The sequence below is a fragment of the Notamacropus eugenii genome, chromosome 3, assembly GCF_028372415.1.
Source record: "Notamacropus eugenii isolate mMacEug1 chromosome 3, mMacEug1.pri_v2, whole genome shotgun sequence".
NCBI lineage: Eukaryota > Metazoa > Chordata > Mammalia > Diprotodontia > Macropodidae > Notamacropus > Notamacropus eugenii.
This window is the reverse complement of record NC_092874.1, coordinates 400,556,912-400,575,245: the sequence shown is the minus strand read 5'-3', so window position 1 is coordinate 400,575,245 and position 18,334 is coordinate 400,556,912. Positions and strand designations below refer to the sequence as shown.

The window sequence follows — 18,334 nt, the reverse complement described above, 5'->3', positions numbered from 1 at the left end:
GACTCTGTGAAGTTACTTGCCAAATATGTCATAAACCAATGCTAATTTAAATACTTCTGTTATGTCATTATAATACTTCTCTTAAGTCACTAAATGGAACATGAGGACCTTGAAAAACTTACCATAAAAACTTACAGTATGACTGAAAATAACATTTTATTTGAAACGTATCCACAGTAAAAAACCAATCATTACTTTTTTTGAATGGGTATAAAATTAGATAACTCAGCTAATAAAATGTTTGTTGAATATTTAAGTGCCTTCAAGGAAACTTAATTTGAATGTTTTTATTTCTTGGTGCTTAATTACTTTTATAAGTTAAGTACATATTTTTATTTACAAGAAGGTATTGTGGAAAAAGCAGTAATAAGATTTTGTTATAGTTCAAGCTTAGCATGACCAAAAACCACAAATATGAGCTTGGGCAAGTCGGTTACCTCTGGGCTTCTTCAATTTACTCATTTATGAATTGGGTAAGTTGCAGCAAATTATGTTTAAAGTCCCTTTAAGTCTATAACTCTACAACTATATATAACTGATATACTGAAAACTTTGTCATGTACTATAGAAGTACATTCACATAGGGATTCTCAAAACCCCTTAAAGAATTAAACTCAGAAGTATAAACACACACATTTTTGTATGTAGACATAAATTAATCAATATTCATGCAACTAATTTTTTCACCCATTTTTATTTTTTTGCTCACTTTAACCGTTTCTGACAGAAATTTTGGATCATTGGTCAGTTATTAGGACTATAAGAAAAACAAAGAAATATTTTACTACAAGTTCCTAGTTACTTAAGAAATACAAGCTTAACAATTCCATAGGCAATGAATACTGAGAATTTCAGAATGAGGGCCTTCAGAAATACAACATTAAAATAAAATACTGCTTACAGGACTGAAGATCAAGACTTGGGTTATTAGTATATTCTAGTCTACCAAGGAGAACAAAAATGGTGATCTGATCATGGAGTTAGCATTCATACAAAACTCTTAAGAGTTTTCTTCAAATATCTAAGCCATCCCTTTTTTTAATTTTAAAGAAAAGTAACTGGACAAGCTATGCTACCAAGAAAAGCTTCCCCAATCAAAGAGAAACTCAAAAGAAAATAATTAAATGATAATAATAAGGTGATCACCAGGGCTGAATAAAATATACAGCTGCAGACTCAAAGTGATAGTCCAAAAGTGTTATGAGAGTTCAAAAGACAGACAAGCTGAAACCTGCTAGACCGAGCATTCTTCATTTCATTGGGAAAAGAAAGTCAGCTGATAGAGGCTATAGAGCCTAGAAGGGATCCCGAAGTACTCCAGGCCCTTTTATTACTTTAAAAACAGTATGGAGGGGAGTTAGAAAGGTTGAGTGTCCCCCTAAAAAACCAAACTGAAATTAAAGCTTGATGTACATGCCACAGTGAGAGGTAAGTTTCTAAATCTCATACCTCAAAAATCGCATACTGTAAAATATGGAGCCTTTGTGATGTTTTGCATCAAGTCAATCTGTAAGACAGTAGTTACAATATTAGTGAAGATAGTGGGTTAAAAACATTTGTTGCTCAAAAAATTAATGTACATATGCAGCAAATAGGGTTGGGGTTAATTGGTTTTGGCTTAATATTAAACCTGTGGGGACTAACAAATGCTGTGAAGCAGAAACAACAGAAAACACCAAAAAAACCCTGATTATATAAAAATTAAGAAAACATAAAAAAGTCAACTATAACATACATTAAATGGCAATACAATTATACTTCATTTTAGATAGATTTAATACACAAATGAGACTAGATAAGGTTGGGATGTGATTAATTTTTAATAACCTAAAACCTTAGACACAAAGATATTTTAGGCAATATTTACTAATGGTACTATTATATATTTTAGCTGTTAAATTATTATAAATGCTAAAGGACAAAGGGAACAAGTAAAATGTAAGCTCCATGAGGGACTGTTTTTCATTTCCATTAATATGTCTTGCACCATCTAGCATAGTGCTTTATTTGGGATAGGAACTTAATAAATAAATATAATTAATTTCTAGAAGTTAATGTGTGGAAAGACAGGAGATTTTTCCAGAGAAGATATTCCTATGCTTCAGAATGAAGAAGAGAAAAAACCAGAGATCAAAGATTTAGTCAAGTCCCAAAAGAGTTCTGTAGCATTCCCAAAATACTTAATGCTGCCAATGGGACATGAGGCTAATTACTAGCTCAATGGAAGTTTTTAGCTCAGGCTTTAGGGGACATTTTCCCCCATGGGAATACATTTCTTAAATGGACATCAACTGGAAAATAAAAATTTCTTTATAAAAAATTTTCTTTACAGAGAATTCTTATTGGAATATAGAGATTAGTCTACAAATTAAGAACTTAAATGATCTGTTAAAAAGAGGGGTTCAGAATATATAAATATATAAAGGGCTTCTGGCGTAATTTAACTTTTTAGTCAATGGAAAATAATGACATTCAATTCAGTGTAACAAAACTCAAACTCTACCATGCTGAGATCTCAAATTTCAGTTTAGACTAGCCCTGTAATACTAAAGATATTAAAAGAAACGCAGCATGGTATAGTGGATGGAGAGACCTAGTATTTGGCAAATAAGAGGAGCTTCAAAATGCTTGTTCAAAGAACTATACATATGGTATAACAGAAAGAATGCTGAACTTAAATAATCAGGAAGATCTGAGCTCAAATACCACATTTACCACTTATAAACTCTATGACCCTCAGAGGAAAATAATTTAAACCTTTTCATCCTTATTTTCTCTATTTACAAGACAGGGATAATAAAAGAAGGTACCTCAAAAGGAGCAGGGGAAGAGATTACGTACATGTGCAAAAGGCACTTATGTGAACTATATAAATGTCAGCTATTATTATTATTAGAACGTGCCATACAAATGTGCCACATAAATGTCAATTATTATTATTAAAATTAATGATTAAATACTACTGCCCAATTTGATAAAAGCTTTTTTGTATTCCTTTCTCCACACCCCCATAATGACAACAGGTTTCCAGATTCATTCAAGCTTTTCAGAAATAACACTTTTGTAAGACAACTTAATAGGTAGAAAAATGTCAAAAATTAAATATAGATAGCCTAGACCTCTGGCTACACAATGAAGAACTCTGGTCAAAGCCAATCAAACAAATACTTATTAAATACATACTATGTGCGATGTACTGAATAAGGCTCTAGGGATATAAAGACAAAAGGGAAACTATTCATTGTACCCAAGGAATTTTACAATCTAGCCAGTGGTTATAAGATGGACATTTGTAGATACATAAAAAATAGATGCAATGGCAGGGCAGGAGAAGGGGGAAGAGGAGGGAGGTACCAGCAGCTGGAGGGAACAGGAAGGCTTCATGTTAAAAGTGGAACCTGAGCTTTGCCTTAAAGGAAATTAAGGAATCTGAGAGGCAGAGGTGACATTGTGATTAAGTAGTGTGGCACAGTGGATCAAGCAGAGAATGATTTGGAACCATCTCTGACAATCAGTTGTGTGACCACCCCAAGTCTCTGGGAGTCATTTCTTTATCTGTAATAAGGGGTCAATGCCTGAAGGTACCTTTTCTCTGGGCTTCAGCTCCTTCATGAAACAGCCACACAAATACAAACTCTGAGAATCAGAAGGGATCTCAATGACCATTTAGGTCAAACTATACACAAAAGGAATCCCTATTATATTCCACAAGTTGTCATCCAGCCTCTGCTAAAAGGCCTTCAAGGAGGGGGAAACTGAGCACCTTTTAAGGGGATTCATTCCACTCTGAGCTCTAATTGTTAGGAATTTTTTCCTTGGCATCAAGCCTAAATTCAATTCACCTCTTTATAACCTCTACCAGGTTCAGCCCTCTAAGGCCAAAAAGAATAAGTCTAATCACTCCTCCATGCGACAGCCTTCATAAACAAGCCCAGTTTCCTTCAAACGATCTTCATACACCTCCAACTCAAGGCCTCTCACAATCCTGAGTGTCCTGCTCTAAACACTCTCTGACTTACTAATATCCTTCTTAAGCTGTAGAGTCCAGAACTGAAAACAAAACTCAAAATAAAGTCTGAAGAGGTAAGAGTACAATAGAATTATCATTATTTTTTTCCTGGGAAGTTATGCCCCTCTTAATGCAACTCGATTTGGAACTATGCCCAGAAAATTACCATATCCTTTGACCCAATTATATGAGTACTGCTAGGCCTATACCCCAAAGTAATCAAGGAGAAGGACACACACACACTCTCTCTCTCTCTCTCTCACACACACTTTTATAGCAGCTCTTTTCATGGTAACCAAAAATGGTAATAAAGGGGGTGTAAAGGGGGTTACCTATGAGGAAATGGCTAAAAACAAATTGTACTATTTGACTATAATGAATTATTTTTGTGCCCAAAGAAATTATGAGATAGAAAATTTCAGAGGAAAGTGGAATCATTAGGAACTGACACAGAGTAAAGTGAGTATTAACTAGGAGAACAATTTATATAATTAGACAATAATATAGGAAAAACACCTCTCCGAAAGACCAGAACTCTGATCAACACTGGTATACAAGTTCAAAGAATGAAGATGAAACACTTCATTCCCCTCCTAATGGAGAGGTTAAAATGTATAAACAAACATAAATTTTTAGAGATGCTAATGTCTAAATGTTAATGTGTGAATTTGTTTTGACAGACAATGTAGGCATTGAGGGGTTGGGATTTTTTTGTTTTTAAAATTTGCTCAATCAGATATCATTTGTTGGATCCTAAGGTGGGATCCTTAGAGAGGTCCCACTGAGGAGGGAGGGAATAAAGAAGGAAGGCAAAGACAGACAGATAAACACTAGACCTATATTATAAAGGGTTTTAAGTGCCAAGATAGAGAATTTTACTTTATTCTAGACGCAACAGGAACCCACTGAAAGTATTTGAGAGAGTGACATAGTCAGGTTAGTCCTTTAGGAAACTTCTTTTGGCAGCTACGTAAAGGGTGGATTGGAGAGAGAAGGAACTAGAAGCTAAGAGTTCAAATAGGAAGCTGTTGCAATGGTACAGATGATCATGACGAGGATCTGAATTAGGAAGCTGGCCATATGAGTAGTAAAAATAAAAAGTGAGATGTTGCAGATAACTAAAATCTTAGAAAGACAAGACTTAGCAACTATATTTGTTGTAACTGTTGTGTTTTTTTTAAAAGGGGGGAGAGAAAATAAATGCATGTTTATTGAAAATAAGTCTCCCGACCAAAATAAAAAGACTGCATTAGCTTTTTCCCCTGCAATATCCTTCAATGAGTTTCCAACTTTCCTGAATTCCTAAATACCCACATTTTTGTGCCACACAATTACTAGCTAATTATAGATTATTTTGTACTGTGCAGTGTTTAATCATGTGTTAGTGCCTCTGACATTAAATTTTATGCTCCTTGACAGAAAAGATCTTGTTGAACTTTTACATCATTCCATAATACCCAGTACTGTCTTTATATCTCCCGTACTAACATAGGGTCTGGCACATAGTAGGGGCTTAATGCTTATTGATTGATTGGCAGGTCTGAGACATGAGTGTGCAATAAAAACTGACTAGTGCATGAGTTACAATTGTTAAAAACAATTTATAAAAGATAAATCAGTGTGTAATTTAACCAAAACCTAAAAATGTAATGGCCAACATTTTGTACAATATCTTAGATTCAGCTTTCATTATATAATTCTGCACATATTCTTGTGAACATAGGGAAGAAAACCTAAAATACAGATGACACACTCACTACTATGCAGAATGCATACTGATTTTTAATTACCTGTAGTGCCAACAGTTTATTTAAAGTAAGGAAGGTCAAGGTAGGTGAATAATGTTAAGTTACTAAAAGGAAACGATTTTTGCTACATAAAATTCAAGAGCTTCTGCATAAACAAAATCAATTAAGACATAATTAAAAGTATTACAACATTTACATCAAACATTGCCAATAAAAGTCTGCTATGGGATTAACACAAATATATACCACCAAGAGCTATTTTCCAATAGGTATGAACAAAGTTTTAAAAAGAAATGCAACTAGTCAATAAACATTTATTAAGCACCCACTATAGGCCACGCACTGTGCTAAAACACTGGGAATACAAAAAAAGGAAAACAACAGTTCCTAACCCTCAAGGAGCTCAAAATCTAATGGGAAAGACAAGCAAATATATGTATGTGTATACGCACACACATACGCACAAGCTATACAAAGTTTAAATAGGAAATAATTAAAAGAAAGAAAACATTGGAATTAAGAGAGATTGGGAAAAGCTTTCTAGAGAAGATGGGAGAGGGGCGTTCAATAAAGAGGCAGGGTTTAAATCACTGATGTCAACTGGCATCAATAGTTTTTTTAAGTAAATGATTATGTCTTATTTTTCATTCTTATCATAATTAGCAATTTTAAATAAAAAATGAACATTCAGCACTGCCTTTAGAGTAATCTGTTTTCCAATGCAACTAGAGATTTTGAGTATCTGACTTCAGTAGACAGGCATAAATTAAGCTAGAACAGAAAGAAAATGAATTTAGCCATGCTGTACAAAGAAACAAAATGTTACACCTATCACCTCCCCTCCCTCCTTTTTAAGAGTAACAGATAAACTGTTACCTATATTTACAAATCCTGACCTTTTGACACAATTAAAATTTTACTCAGAATTAATAACAGAGATAGTCACATCAATGAGTAATATCTTCCTTCTATTCAAGTTCCTATATAATTCGTGGTAGCAAATTTTTTGCAGCAAAGATCCACACTTGTCCCTGTTCACATTTTAAACAATGGCTTGGATATAGCACAGATGGAATGCTTATAAAATCTAATTAATGACCCAAAGACCAAAAAGATAGCTGAAACTAGTTCAAGAAGTTCAAGGGCAGTGTGATCAGTCACAGAATTTTAGAATCAGACATGCACTTTACAAATATGAAAAACTGACAACTGGGGGGGTGGATGGGTTGGAAAGAAGAGTGTAGAAACAGGAGGGGCAGCTAGGGAGCAATGGTAAAAACAGAAAAAAAAACAGGCAAGGGGCTCCATGAGAATCTAAATTAGGATGGTGGCCATGTGAGTGAAGAAAAGGGAAGAAGGGGACAGGTTCATCACACATTATCAAAGTAGAATCAACAAGATTTGGCAAGTGATTTGATATGAGGGAAGAGCAGAGGGAAGAATAAAGAATGATTATGAGGTTGCAAGTTTGACTGTAAGGATAGTCCTTGATAGAAGTATAGGATTAGGAAGAAGAGAAGTTTGAGGGAAAAGCTGAATTCTGTTCTGGACATGTTAAGTTTAGGATGCTTTACAGGACACCTATTCATTTACAGATGTCCAATAGGCAGTTGGTGATAAGGAAGTGGCATTCAGGAGAGATGGGAAGAAATCACGTACACAGAAATGAAGGATAAACTCAAGGGAGCTGGTGAGATCACAAAAAGGATTCAGGAAAAAGTCTTGGCTACACCCTACATAGGTGATGGGGCAATACTGATATTTCTACAAAGGACACTGAGGAAAGATCAGCCAAGTAGGAAGAGAATCAGGAGAGAACAGTACGTCTAGGAGAAAGGATAGTCAATCAATCAACAAGCACTTATGTGCCAGGTATTGTGCTAGAAGCAAGGGTGTATGTAATATGTTGCAGAGAGGTCCAGAAAGATAAGAAATGAGAAAAGGCTCTAAGTCTTTGGTAGGAACAAGTTCCTCCCTTCCTTCGAGTCCTAGGGTCAAGTGCTACCTCCTCTTAGAAGCCTTCCCTTCATCCCTAAGTGAAAATGACTTTTCTGAACTCTAACTTCTCAGAGTACTTGTTTTGGACCTTTGTTTTGCACTTACTTGTCACTTTGCTTCATCAGTTATTTGCATGTACAGCAATTCACGAATTAGACAAGTAATCATGTAAAGTGCTTCCTTAGTATTATCCACAAAAACACATACTTTGAGAGGAAAGGAATCTCAGTTCTCAGAGGTCATATATTAAAACCTCCTTATTTTACAAAAGGAAAATGAGGCCCAGGGAGGATAAGTGACTTGCCAATGTCAAACAGGCAAGAGCAAGAGACAGAATTTGAAATCAGGTCCTGAGACTCCAGAATCGGTGCTCTTCCATTCGGCGATGCTATTCCACTATTTCTACTATTAGCTTGAGAAAGAATACTGAGGTCTGAAGGCAGACCACAGCAGCTTCACAGGAAAGAAAATGGAGACAAGTCTAAGTTTTTTCCAGATTTGTTTTGGGGAAAAGGAGGTGACAGACATGTGGGCATGTTTGTAAAGGGTAGAAGCAGGCAGAGAAGGAGAACCTAAAAATTACAAGGGCAAAGTGAAGAGTTAATCAAAAAAGCAAGCTCCTAGAAGACATGAAGGGATGGGATCAAAGGCATAAGGAAAGTAGTTGGAATTTGCAAGGTTAATACCTAATATCTTCCTTTCCTGTGTAAATTTTGAGAATGGTAATTGTTATTTATAAAATCTGGTGGGTAATATATTAACCTGAGAACTAGAAAAATAAATATGGCCTTATAAAGAGTCTGAATATTCACTCACCCAAATGGTCACTTCTGGCACCTATGGAAAATAAAAAATTTTCCTTGGCTATTTTTAACCCAGACAAACTCAACAGTCTTGAAAGAGACACTGATTCAGCTCCTATTACAATTTCTTATCTCCCATCCTCCCAACCCCTTTGTCAGCAGGTTCTGGAAGCATTCTAGAAGCATCCCATCCAGCTTGGGAAATGGCCAAGACTGAAATCTCCCAGGTTGAGTAAGGAAGATAAATCTTGAAAAGTCCAAAGAAATTGTCCTCCAGACTTTCAGGAAAATCCCAAAATGCAGAAATGGAGGAAATATCATTAAAAGCAATTAAATGCTGAAGGGATTCTAAATAAAAGCCTTTTTAAAAAAGCATACACTATGACCAGGAAAAAATATACTATTCATTATTAAATAGAATATTTTAGGACCTATTGAATTTTCTGCTTCTATTTTATATCTTTCTACAAAAAAATCATTTAGTAGCACTGTAGAAAAAATGTATATATTTTTCCAAATAGCAAAATACATTTGCCAAACAACCCATAGACTGCCATATTTCTGAGATGTTTTAATAGTTGAAAGCACATGAAAAGGTATCCCGTACAAGTCAAATGATAACAAAGGCAGTATGATAGACATACTGAAAAGAATGCTACATTTGTCAAAAAATCCTGGGTTCCAAATCCTGGCTCTAGTTGTTTAACTTTGGTCCAAGATATTTCACCATTTTGAGCCCCAGTTTCCTCATCTGTAAAATGAGGTTGAGGGGGGAGACTAGATCAGGGGTGAGAAATCTGCAGCCTCAAGGTCAAGGATTTGTTCTCTAAAACTTGGACTCAGTCAAAAGGCTGCACCCAAGGAGCTAGAAGGCCACATGCAGCCTCGAGGACTGTTAGAGTCCTTCCAGCTTTAGATTTATTACAAAATTACTGTAATCAATTATAAATAATTAACTCATTAAAATAAATTACCAAAAAAAAGGGAGAGGGAGGGAAAAACACTGGTCTTTATGAACCACATCACAACATCAGCATTTAAAATAGATAAGGATACTAATATATAAGCTTCATTTTTTTAACTTGTCAAGAAAAGTGATGGTCTGTTTTCTGGCATGCCTAGCAAAGTATACTACAAGAAACAAAAAGATACTATGCAGTTTGATCAGCTCTAAATGTTGAAGAGATCTATAGAAGATATTATGTAGAAGCAAATGAGCACAGCAAACTAGTGTTTGATAAATCCAAAGATTCCTGCTACTGGGGAAAAAACTCACTATTACACAAAAACAGGTGGGAAAACTGGAACAGAGTCTGGCAGAAATAAGGCATGGACCAGCATCTTAAACTTAAAAGTTCAGAATAGACACATGATATAGACATAAAAGGTGATATAAGCAAATCAGAGGAACATGGAAAAAAATTATGTCAATTCTATAGCTAAGGGAAGAGTTCGTTATCAAACAAGAGATACAATCACAGGAGGTAAAATGAATAATTTGATTACATTATATTAAATTAAAAAGGGTTTGTACAAACAAAACCAAAAATTAGCAGAAAATGGGGAGGGGATTTTTTATGAGCTTCTTTCATACAAATCCTACACAAATATAGAAAAAAATAAGCCAAATTTACAAAAATAGATGTAAAGTAGCAATGTTATATATGCTGTAAGCAAATGACCAAACCACTAAAAATCTTAAATCTAGCCAAGGATTACTGGCACTAAAAGCATAATATTCTAGCTATATTAACACATATACATCCTATACTTTATACATCTTAGCAGCTATACTAAAGGAAATATACAAAAAATGTTTACTTTCATATTGTATAATGGAGCAAATATGATCCATAACCAAAAATAAAATCCAGTAAAATCTACTGAAGTCGTATACTCATCATTCCTCTCACACATAGAAATGAGTTTTTTTGACAGGTTACTTTTAATTAAAGTTTTTCCTGGCAAGAAAATTCAGCCTTCTTGAGAAGTGGCTTTTTTTAAGAAAAAGGGACTATTACCCATAAAATTACTTGGAAAACAAAAGAAAAAAGAAAACAAAGTCTATTACCATAGAGAAGTTAAAATAAGCAATAGGAGGAAACTCTTCACAAAGTTTTTAACATTGGTTAGAGCTTTATTACATTAGTCTAATTAAAGGGTTAAAAATTAAGAGGACCATTGCCTGACCTGGCCTGACAAAGCCAAGCTAGACCAAACTCATTTCTTTTGACAGGATAACTGAGCTAGTAATTTTAATTGCTCAAGAAAAGTGATTGTAATACTAGCAGTGTATTATAGTATAGTGTATTATAATACAATATAGTGTGCTATAATAGACAAAAAGGTAATGTGAAATTTGATCAGATCTAATGTTAATGAGATCTATGGTACATAATATATAGAAATAAGTGGAAGGATGTTATGGATACAGTTTACCTAGATTTTGGCAAACTTTCGATAAAGTATCTCAAACTATGTTAGGAAGATGGAAAACTGTAGACTACATTATAATTACAATTATATTACAAACATAATTCAGGACTTGGTTGGGTGGCTGGACTCAAAATTGAGTAGCTGTCAATGGTAAGGTTATTCAGTGTCAATGTTGGGGTCAACAGAGGAGTACCTCAGGATTCTATGTTGCCATTGTGCTGTTTAACATTTTTATCAATGACTTGGATAAAGTAATAGATGATAAGCTCATCAAATGTGCAGATGAAATCAAGGATCTAACATGATCTTGACTGGCAAAGAACACTGGGAAGAATTTAATAAGATGAAATTCAAACACGGATAAAGTCTCATACTTGGATTACACCCTGCCCCCAAATCAAATTCAAAAGTATAAAGCAGGGATAGATAGCAGTTGTTCTAAAAAAACAAAAAAACTGGAGGATTTTGTGGACTAAATGCTCCACAGTGGCTTCCTTGGGTCAATAACACGATGTGATATCCAAAAAACCTAATGTGATCTTGGGCTGCATTAGGAGAGGCACAGCTTCTAGGAATAAGTAAATACCCCAATACATTCCATCCTCATCAGACCTCATCTAGAGTAGTATATTCAATTCTGGGTACCAAGGTTTAAGAAGGGCACTGTTTTGAAGAAGGGTTAAGAATCTCATGGTCTAAAAAAAAATCTCACACTTATTTCATTTCCATGTTTACATATGCAATGAAAGATACAAATTTTAATAATTTATAATTGCTTCATTAAATACTAACCTGACTATATAAATAATACTGTTTGCATTTATACTGTAATAGTGATAAAACTTTACCCAGGAAAAAGATAGCAACTTCATTCAACTGAGGAAACCCTGTTTTTGAGGGTTATCTTGATTTGGGTAAAATTAAGTTTAGCCAAGATCATCTTCGGCTGAGTACTGGATCTCCAGTACTCCACCCCAAGTCCTAAATAGTTCAACGTCAACATCTAAGATAGCATTTCCCGAAATAATATGGCCACAGAGCTATTTGAAGCATGAAATTTATAAATTCTAATGGCAAGAGGATAGGCATGTATAACAGCTTTAGGAAAAACATGCAGAAATGGAAAAAAATAGGGGTAAAAGAGATAAAGAATATTAAGTCCATTTTCATACTGAACATTGGTTTATAATAAACATTTTATACAAACATAATTCTACCTTTCATTATTTTAGGGGGAAAAAATCTCACTTATACAAAAAATTTCAGTATGTAACATACATTTACAATGTATCATCATCGGTAAAATGAAAGTACAACTAGATGGCTCTAAGGTCCCTTCCAGCTTTATATTTCTGATCCTATGACTACTTTTCAACAATCAACTGTTTCCATAGTTAAAGGGGATGTTCACAGCCCCCAAGTTTCTCGTAAAATACTTTGAACTAAAGTAACATTGTCTTATTAAAGTCTGCTTCTGTCTGCTATGAACAGAAACAAACTAGCATAGCCCCTTTAGTACCTTACTAGTATGAACATCAAGTTCAGTTGACACTAAATCTACAAATGGAGTTAGGTTTCAGAACTCAGAGTTCATGAACTTAAGGCGAAAAAGCAGTTAGGATCCTAACAGTCAAAATTATTTTTCTATGGGGGTTGCAATCTAACTCATCATGAATTAGCAATATAGTGCTGAATGGGGAGGGGGGAGGAAAGAGGGGAAGAACCCTGGCACTACATTGCATGTACTGGAATGTTGCATGCAGGAACCTATTAGTCAAAAAAGTATGCATTTACTATGTGCCTGCCTTGTGCTAAGTGCTGGGGATAAAAGGAATAGCAAAAAAAAATTTTTTTTACACAACACACACACACATAGACACACACACACACACACACACACACACACACACAGAGTCCCTGCTCTTAAGGAGCTCACATTCTAATGAGGGAAAAAACATGAAAAAAAGTGCACACAGAAGACAGATACAGTGTAAATGGAACATAATCTCAGAGAGAATCAAACAGTGGTCAGGAACAAATCAACTTAGAAAGAATCACTTTACAAAACTTTTGCAAAAAAGGCATGCCCTGTTGATCCTGATGACTTAGAACAAGTCACTTCACTTCCCCAGGTCTGCTCATTCCTCAACAGTAAAATGATAGATTACTAAATCCTACGACATTCTATAAATTTTGAGTGATGCATGAGCATGCTTGAAACCAATCACCATGAATAAATTGAAGTCAGTAGATGATGTTCAAAAGAGACAAATGAAGAGGAATTCAACTTAAAAGGAGAAAAATTGTACTAAGACAATAATAGCTACAATTAATATAGGGCTTTACAATTCATGAAACTGATGTCCTCTCATTTGATCCTCACAACAATCATGTCAGGTAGAATATCTTTATTTTATAGATTAACCGAGGCTCATAGAAATGAAGTGACTCTCCAGGGTCACCCAGATGCTAAGTGTCCAAGGGAAGATTTGAACTCTGGTTCTCTTAATTCCAGGGCAAATTTTCTATCTACTGTTCCATGTAACATGGGATGGAACATGACTTGCTTTGTAAACATTAAGATTCAGGGGTCAGCCAAGATCCCTAAGTTAGTAATATAATGCCATCGTCAAAAAAGAAAATGTAATACTAGGCTGTATAGGATGTGAGAACTATGAGAGACGTTTCCCCTTAACTCAGTATTAGGATGTTTTAAGAGAATCATTAGAAGAGAAGCATTAATACAATTATGAAAAACCTACAAACTATCTAAATGAAAGCAACAAAAATAATTAAAGGCTTGGGAAGTAGCTTGTAAAAAAAAGTCAGAAAATTCATCTGATATAGAAAGAAACTGGAGATGAGCCAACAGTCTACAACTCTATCAAAGTATTAGCATGTAAAAATGAAGTGATTTCTGTGTTCCCACTGATGTGATCATAAAAAACAACTAACTTCTATTGGAGGGATTTATTTTTAATTAGAAAGGCGTTCTTTAAAATAAGAGTCTTATGAGACACTAACATATAAAAAGATTTTGTGGGTTTGCTTTTTCTGAGGATTAACATCCTTAACCAAGAGTTTCAAGAACTATATTTCACACAATATATTTTCAATACCAACTGAGATATATGCAATAAATAACTGCTAATCTCAACCCAGATAAAAATTGTAAATGCGATAATCTCCCCTATATCATGCACCTTGTAGTAAAAAAATGTAGAAATGACTTTCCCTCTTCATTATTTCCAATCGAGTCTGTATATAGCTTGTTTGTACATGGGTTGTTTGCATGTTGTCTCCCCAATTAGACTGTGAGCTCCTAGAAGGCATGGTCTATCTTTTGCCTTTGTTTCTAACATACTGTAGGCTCTTAATAAATGTTTATTGACTATGAATTGAAAGCTCAGGCTAAGTACTGGCACAGCTAGATTCCTTTCAAAATAAAAATTTGCAGGTCTCCTGATTCAAAAGTGAAATTATTTCTTCTAAACAAATTATGAAAGTTCTCAAGTCTGTGCCTCTAAATAAAAACCAACGAAATTCAAACGCAATAGTTTTTAACATAAACTGACTTTTAAATTTTAAAACATTTCAATTTAACAAACATTTAGTAAAGATCTCAGGACAAGGCACAGTGGATAAAAAGAAAAAAAGAAGCAAACAAAATAATCACTTGCCCCAGAAGAACTTTTATTTTGCCTTCAAGAATAAAATCAGGCAGACAAATAAAAACAAAGCAATTTTAAGGTTGTCAGAGTCTAATAACTGGGGGTTATCAGAAATGGACTTTGGGAGGTGTCACTTGATCATCAGATTTCTACCCTAATTGGTAGAGAATTCATACAGGTTTTCTCCAACTGCAGAGGTGGGCAAAGGGAAGAAAGGGGAAGGGGTTGGGGTGGGGAAAGGTGAAAAAGAAGGAGAAAGAGAGAGGAGGAGGGAGAGAACTTGAACTCTGATAAACATTTTGATGTAACTTGCTCAGTGATAAACCATCTCTACCAACTGGGCCAATTACCTTGATAAAAGGATACTACAATTGGTCCTACCATCAAGACAATGAGGTCTAACTCTGGTATGCAAATTAAATTCTGGGAAGTCTAATGCTGGCCTCTGAATTCAAATATAAACACCAACACTAATTCATGTTCACCTTGAATAAATCACTTAACTTATGAGAACAACCCTTCTTAAATGTTTATTAGAGTTTCCATGAATAAGAACAAAGAAAATAAAGCAAGGCTATGCTTAATGATAATGTGCTTCCCATGGAGATTAGTTTACAATGCAGCATGACAGTAGGTTTGCTCAGCCACAAGGAACATATCCTGTCAATATGGATGAAGTACCTCATGTGTCCATGAACTGACTCAAGAGTACCATACCACAGACTAACTGGCAAACAGGAACTGATCGGAATTGCCTTTTCAAAAGTCTGAACCAAGGAAAGCGCAACAGGATGTTACCACCAGAAAAGAAACCAAAAGAAATGGCAAAGGACAGAAAGATCAAATTTATCTTGAGGTTCCGAAGAGCAACCAGGAATCTTGCACTCAGAGAATCAAAGAAGCTCCACAGGCATAAACAGTAAGCTTCACTTAAATGCAAGTTCAAATTCCATTCAGCTAACCAGATTCTGCCATTACTTCTGAAAAAGACTTGCTGCCTCAGAATAACTGTCTTAAACTGCAAACACATAATACTCTCACAAAGGTACTAGTGTTTTGTTTAAAACAAAAAAACCACAACAAACCCATTTGGCAACCTTGTAAATAAAAAAACTAGTCTGCACTCCATAGATATCTATAAAGGTATTAAAGGCAAATCAACTTATGTTCTACTTCCTAACAGGATCACAGTTTTTCTGATACTGTAGAATGTCAAGATTATCTAGACGCAAGGTTTTAAAAAGAGCATGTTTCCACATCTTAAAAAAGAAAAACTTAACATTTCAGAGTAAGGTTAAATTTTACATTCAGAAAAATAAAGTACTGTCTGCCAAAGATGCCACATGAACACTGATGTGCCATGACAAATTTCATAACTATATAAATGATATTGCTTCATACCTGTCAGAATTAGTCATGTGACTTCAACATGTGGCTGCAACTCGTAGGCTCCTCCATTTACTTAGAGCTACAAACTATGGATGTATTTTCTAAAAGCTCGAGGACCACTTGTTAAAGTGCTTTGGTGCCTAAAATGAGGCTGAGCTCCCTTATGGTACACTCAAATAGCAAGAGACAAATAAGACTTCCAAATTAAGGTCCATCTACTGCACAACTAAAAAATCCAGTTTTAAAAAAAATTCAGATAATCAATATTTTCATGAGATCTAAAACCAAAAGAAAAAAGTCAATGGCAATTATGTAAAATATTTGATGACTTCTATGGCAATCATCTAACAAATCAAAGGAGTTAAGATAGACCTATGGATTTTAAACGAGTAACTGTTAAAAATGTTATCAATATCCTTCACATTTTTAAAAAATTGTTTTTAATAGTGACTAAATAAAATCTTAGGCAAATGTGAATTATGAAATGATATAAAAATAGAAAAAGTTGTACTGTTATATTTTCCCCCAAATAATTTCAAGATGGTGTTTTTAAAAAATCTTGTAGCAAAAACATATCTCACATTTCATGGTTTCCAAACAATACTGAAATTAAATGCAGCCTTTTTTCAAGCTGAAAAACATCTACATGATATGTATACACTTCCATTTGTTTTTGTCACCTCCTGGAAAACCATGCTAGTTTGTTTTCCTTTAGTGAATTAATGTGCAGCACACATAAAAAATCCACTAAATCCCCTATCTAGACAACTTTGATAGATAACATTGATTTACCTTAATCCAGTGATCCTATGAGTCCCTCTATACTTGATCTTAAACTGCAATCATTCCACTGTCTATTAGAAAAACTTCTTAGGCCTTCAAAACTGTAGGAATGTCAGGTGCCAAAAAGTTACTCACAAGTGCCCTATGATTCAAATGACATAGGGACTATACTCATGGAGAAGACGTTTCCTTCCAAAATACAGTGGCTAAAACCCCAATATCTCCAAGTGACAAGACAGTCTCATCTGCACCAACACGGGGAAAGATTTCCTCTCTAGATTCAATCTTAAATCAAACCTGAAAGAGTCAGGTCCTTCAAGTGTGCAGGCAGGCGTGGTGGGCCTTCCCTCAGGACCAACTGCCCAGATCAGGAGGGACCTCACTGGTAAAGAACAGGGTGACTTTAAAGGAACTTCCGGACACCCACTCCCAGGGTACCAGGGGAGGGGACCCAAGCCCGGGTCGGTGAGGTTGGACTCGGGCCCACTCTGCCACGGGAAGCCTTAACCCCATTTCCCACATAAAGGTTCCTGGTTAACAAGGTCTTCTGGCTCCCGCGGGCAGGGACCTGGCAGTACCCCCAGACTGCCATCCTCCCCCCCACCCCCAATGACTCAGGCGTTGCTCCCGCACCCCAACTTCCAACCCCATCACCCGCATTTGACTGCCCCCCTTCGCCTGGGGCCCAAGGCCCGGCGCCCAGGGCCGCGCCTTGCTCTCAGGCCCTCGGCCCAGCCCGTCACCCTCCCAGCCCCGGGCAGAGGAGGCAGAGCTTAGGCCTCACCTCCCTCCGGCCTGCTCCGAGCCCGGACGTCCCGGGAGGGGACCCCGGAGGCTGCAGAAGCCGCGCCCCGACCCCTGAGGGGGAAGGGAGTGGGGTGGAGTGGCCTAGGCCGCGCCTTCCAGCCCCGAGGCTGCCCGGCTCCGCTCCCCGCAGCCAGAAGCTCCGCGGGCAGGGGCCCCGGGAGGGAGCGAGCCCGGTGGCCCCTAGGCCTCAGGCCCAGGGCCCGGGGTAAAGAGGCGAGCCCGGGCTGGGCACCCACCTGGGTTGCCAGTCATTCCAGCTCCGTGGATACTTGGTGCCGCCGCCGCCGCTGCTCAGCCGAGACCCCGGGGCTCTGCGGCTCATTACCTTCCCCGACACGACATGGCCAAGCGCCGCCGCCCGAATCTAGAGTCTCTCGAAGCAGCCGCCCACCCGGCAGCCGACCCAGCGCCCCGGCCTCGGCACGGAGAGGGCGAGGGGAAGCAGCAGGAGCAGGAGGTGGAGGAGGAGGCGGCGGCTGAGGGAGAGCGAGGGGGGGCAGCAGGGCGGCCGTTCCGGGTTCCGCCGGAGCCCGCAGCGCAGGAGGCAGGCACAGGGCGAGGAGGCGGAGGCGGAGGCGGCGACTTCCAGAGCCGTGCGCGCCGCGGACTGGGAGAAGGAGGAGAGAAAGGAGGAGAGAAAGGAGGAGGAGGAGGAGGCGGCTCGCACAGCGCGACCCACGGCCACAGCTT

At 37.0% G+C, this 18,334-nt stretch overlaps 1 protein-coding gene across 3 annotated transcripts in view; it reads right to left on the bottom strand.

Annotated features, from left to right (window-relative positions):
- The window catches only part of SMG1 (SMG1 nonsense mediated mRNA decay associated PI3K related kinase), a 108,167-nt gene extending 90,168 nt beyond the window's left edge, over nt 1-17,999 (bottom strand). For 2 of the 3 annotated variants that reach the window (XM_072598023.1, XM_072598024.1), the window contains exon 1: nt 17,881-17,992. In XM_072598023.1, coding sequence (XP_072454124.1) covers nt 17,881-17,966 — 86 coding nt within the window. In that variant the 5' untranslated portion in view covers nt 17,967-17,992. Of the gene's footprint in view, nt 1-1,449; nt 1,508-17,880 lie in introns of all 3 variants that reach the window. The other variant, XM_072598025.1, reaches the window with a different exon arrangement.
- Nucleotides 18,000-18,334: the final 335 nt, after the last annotated feature.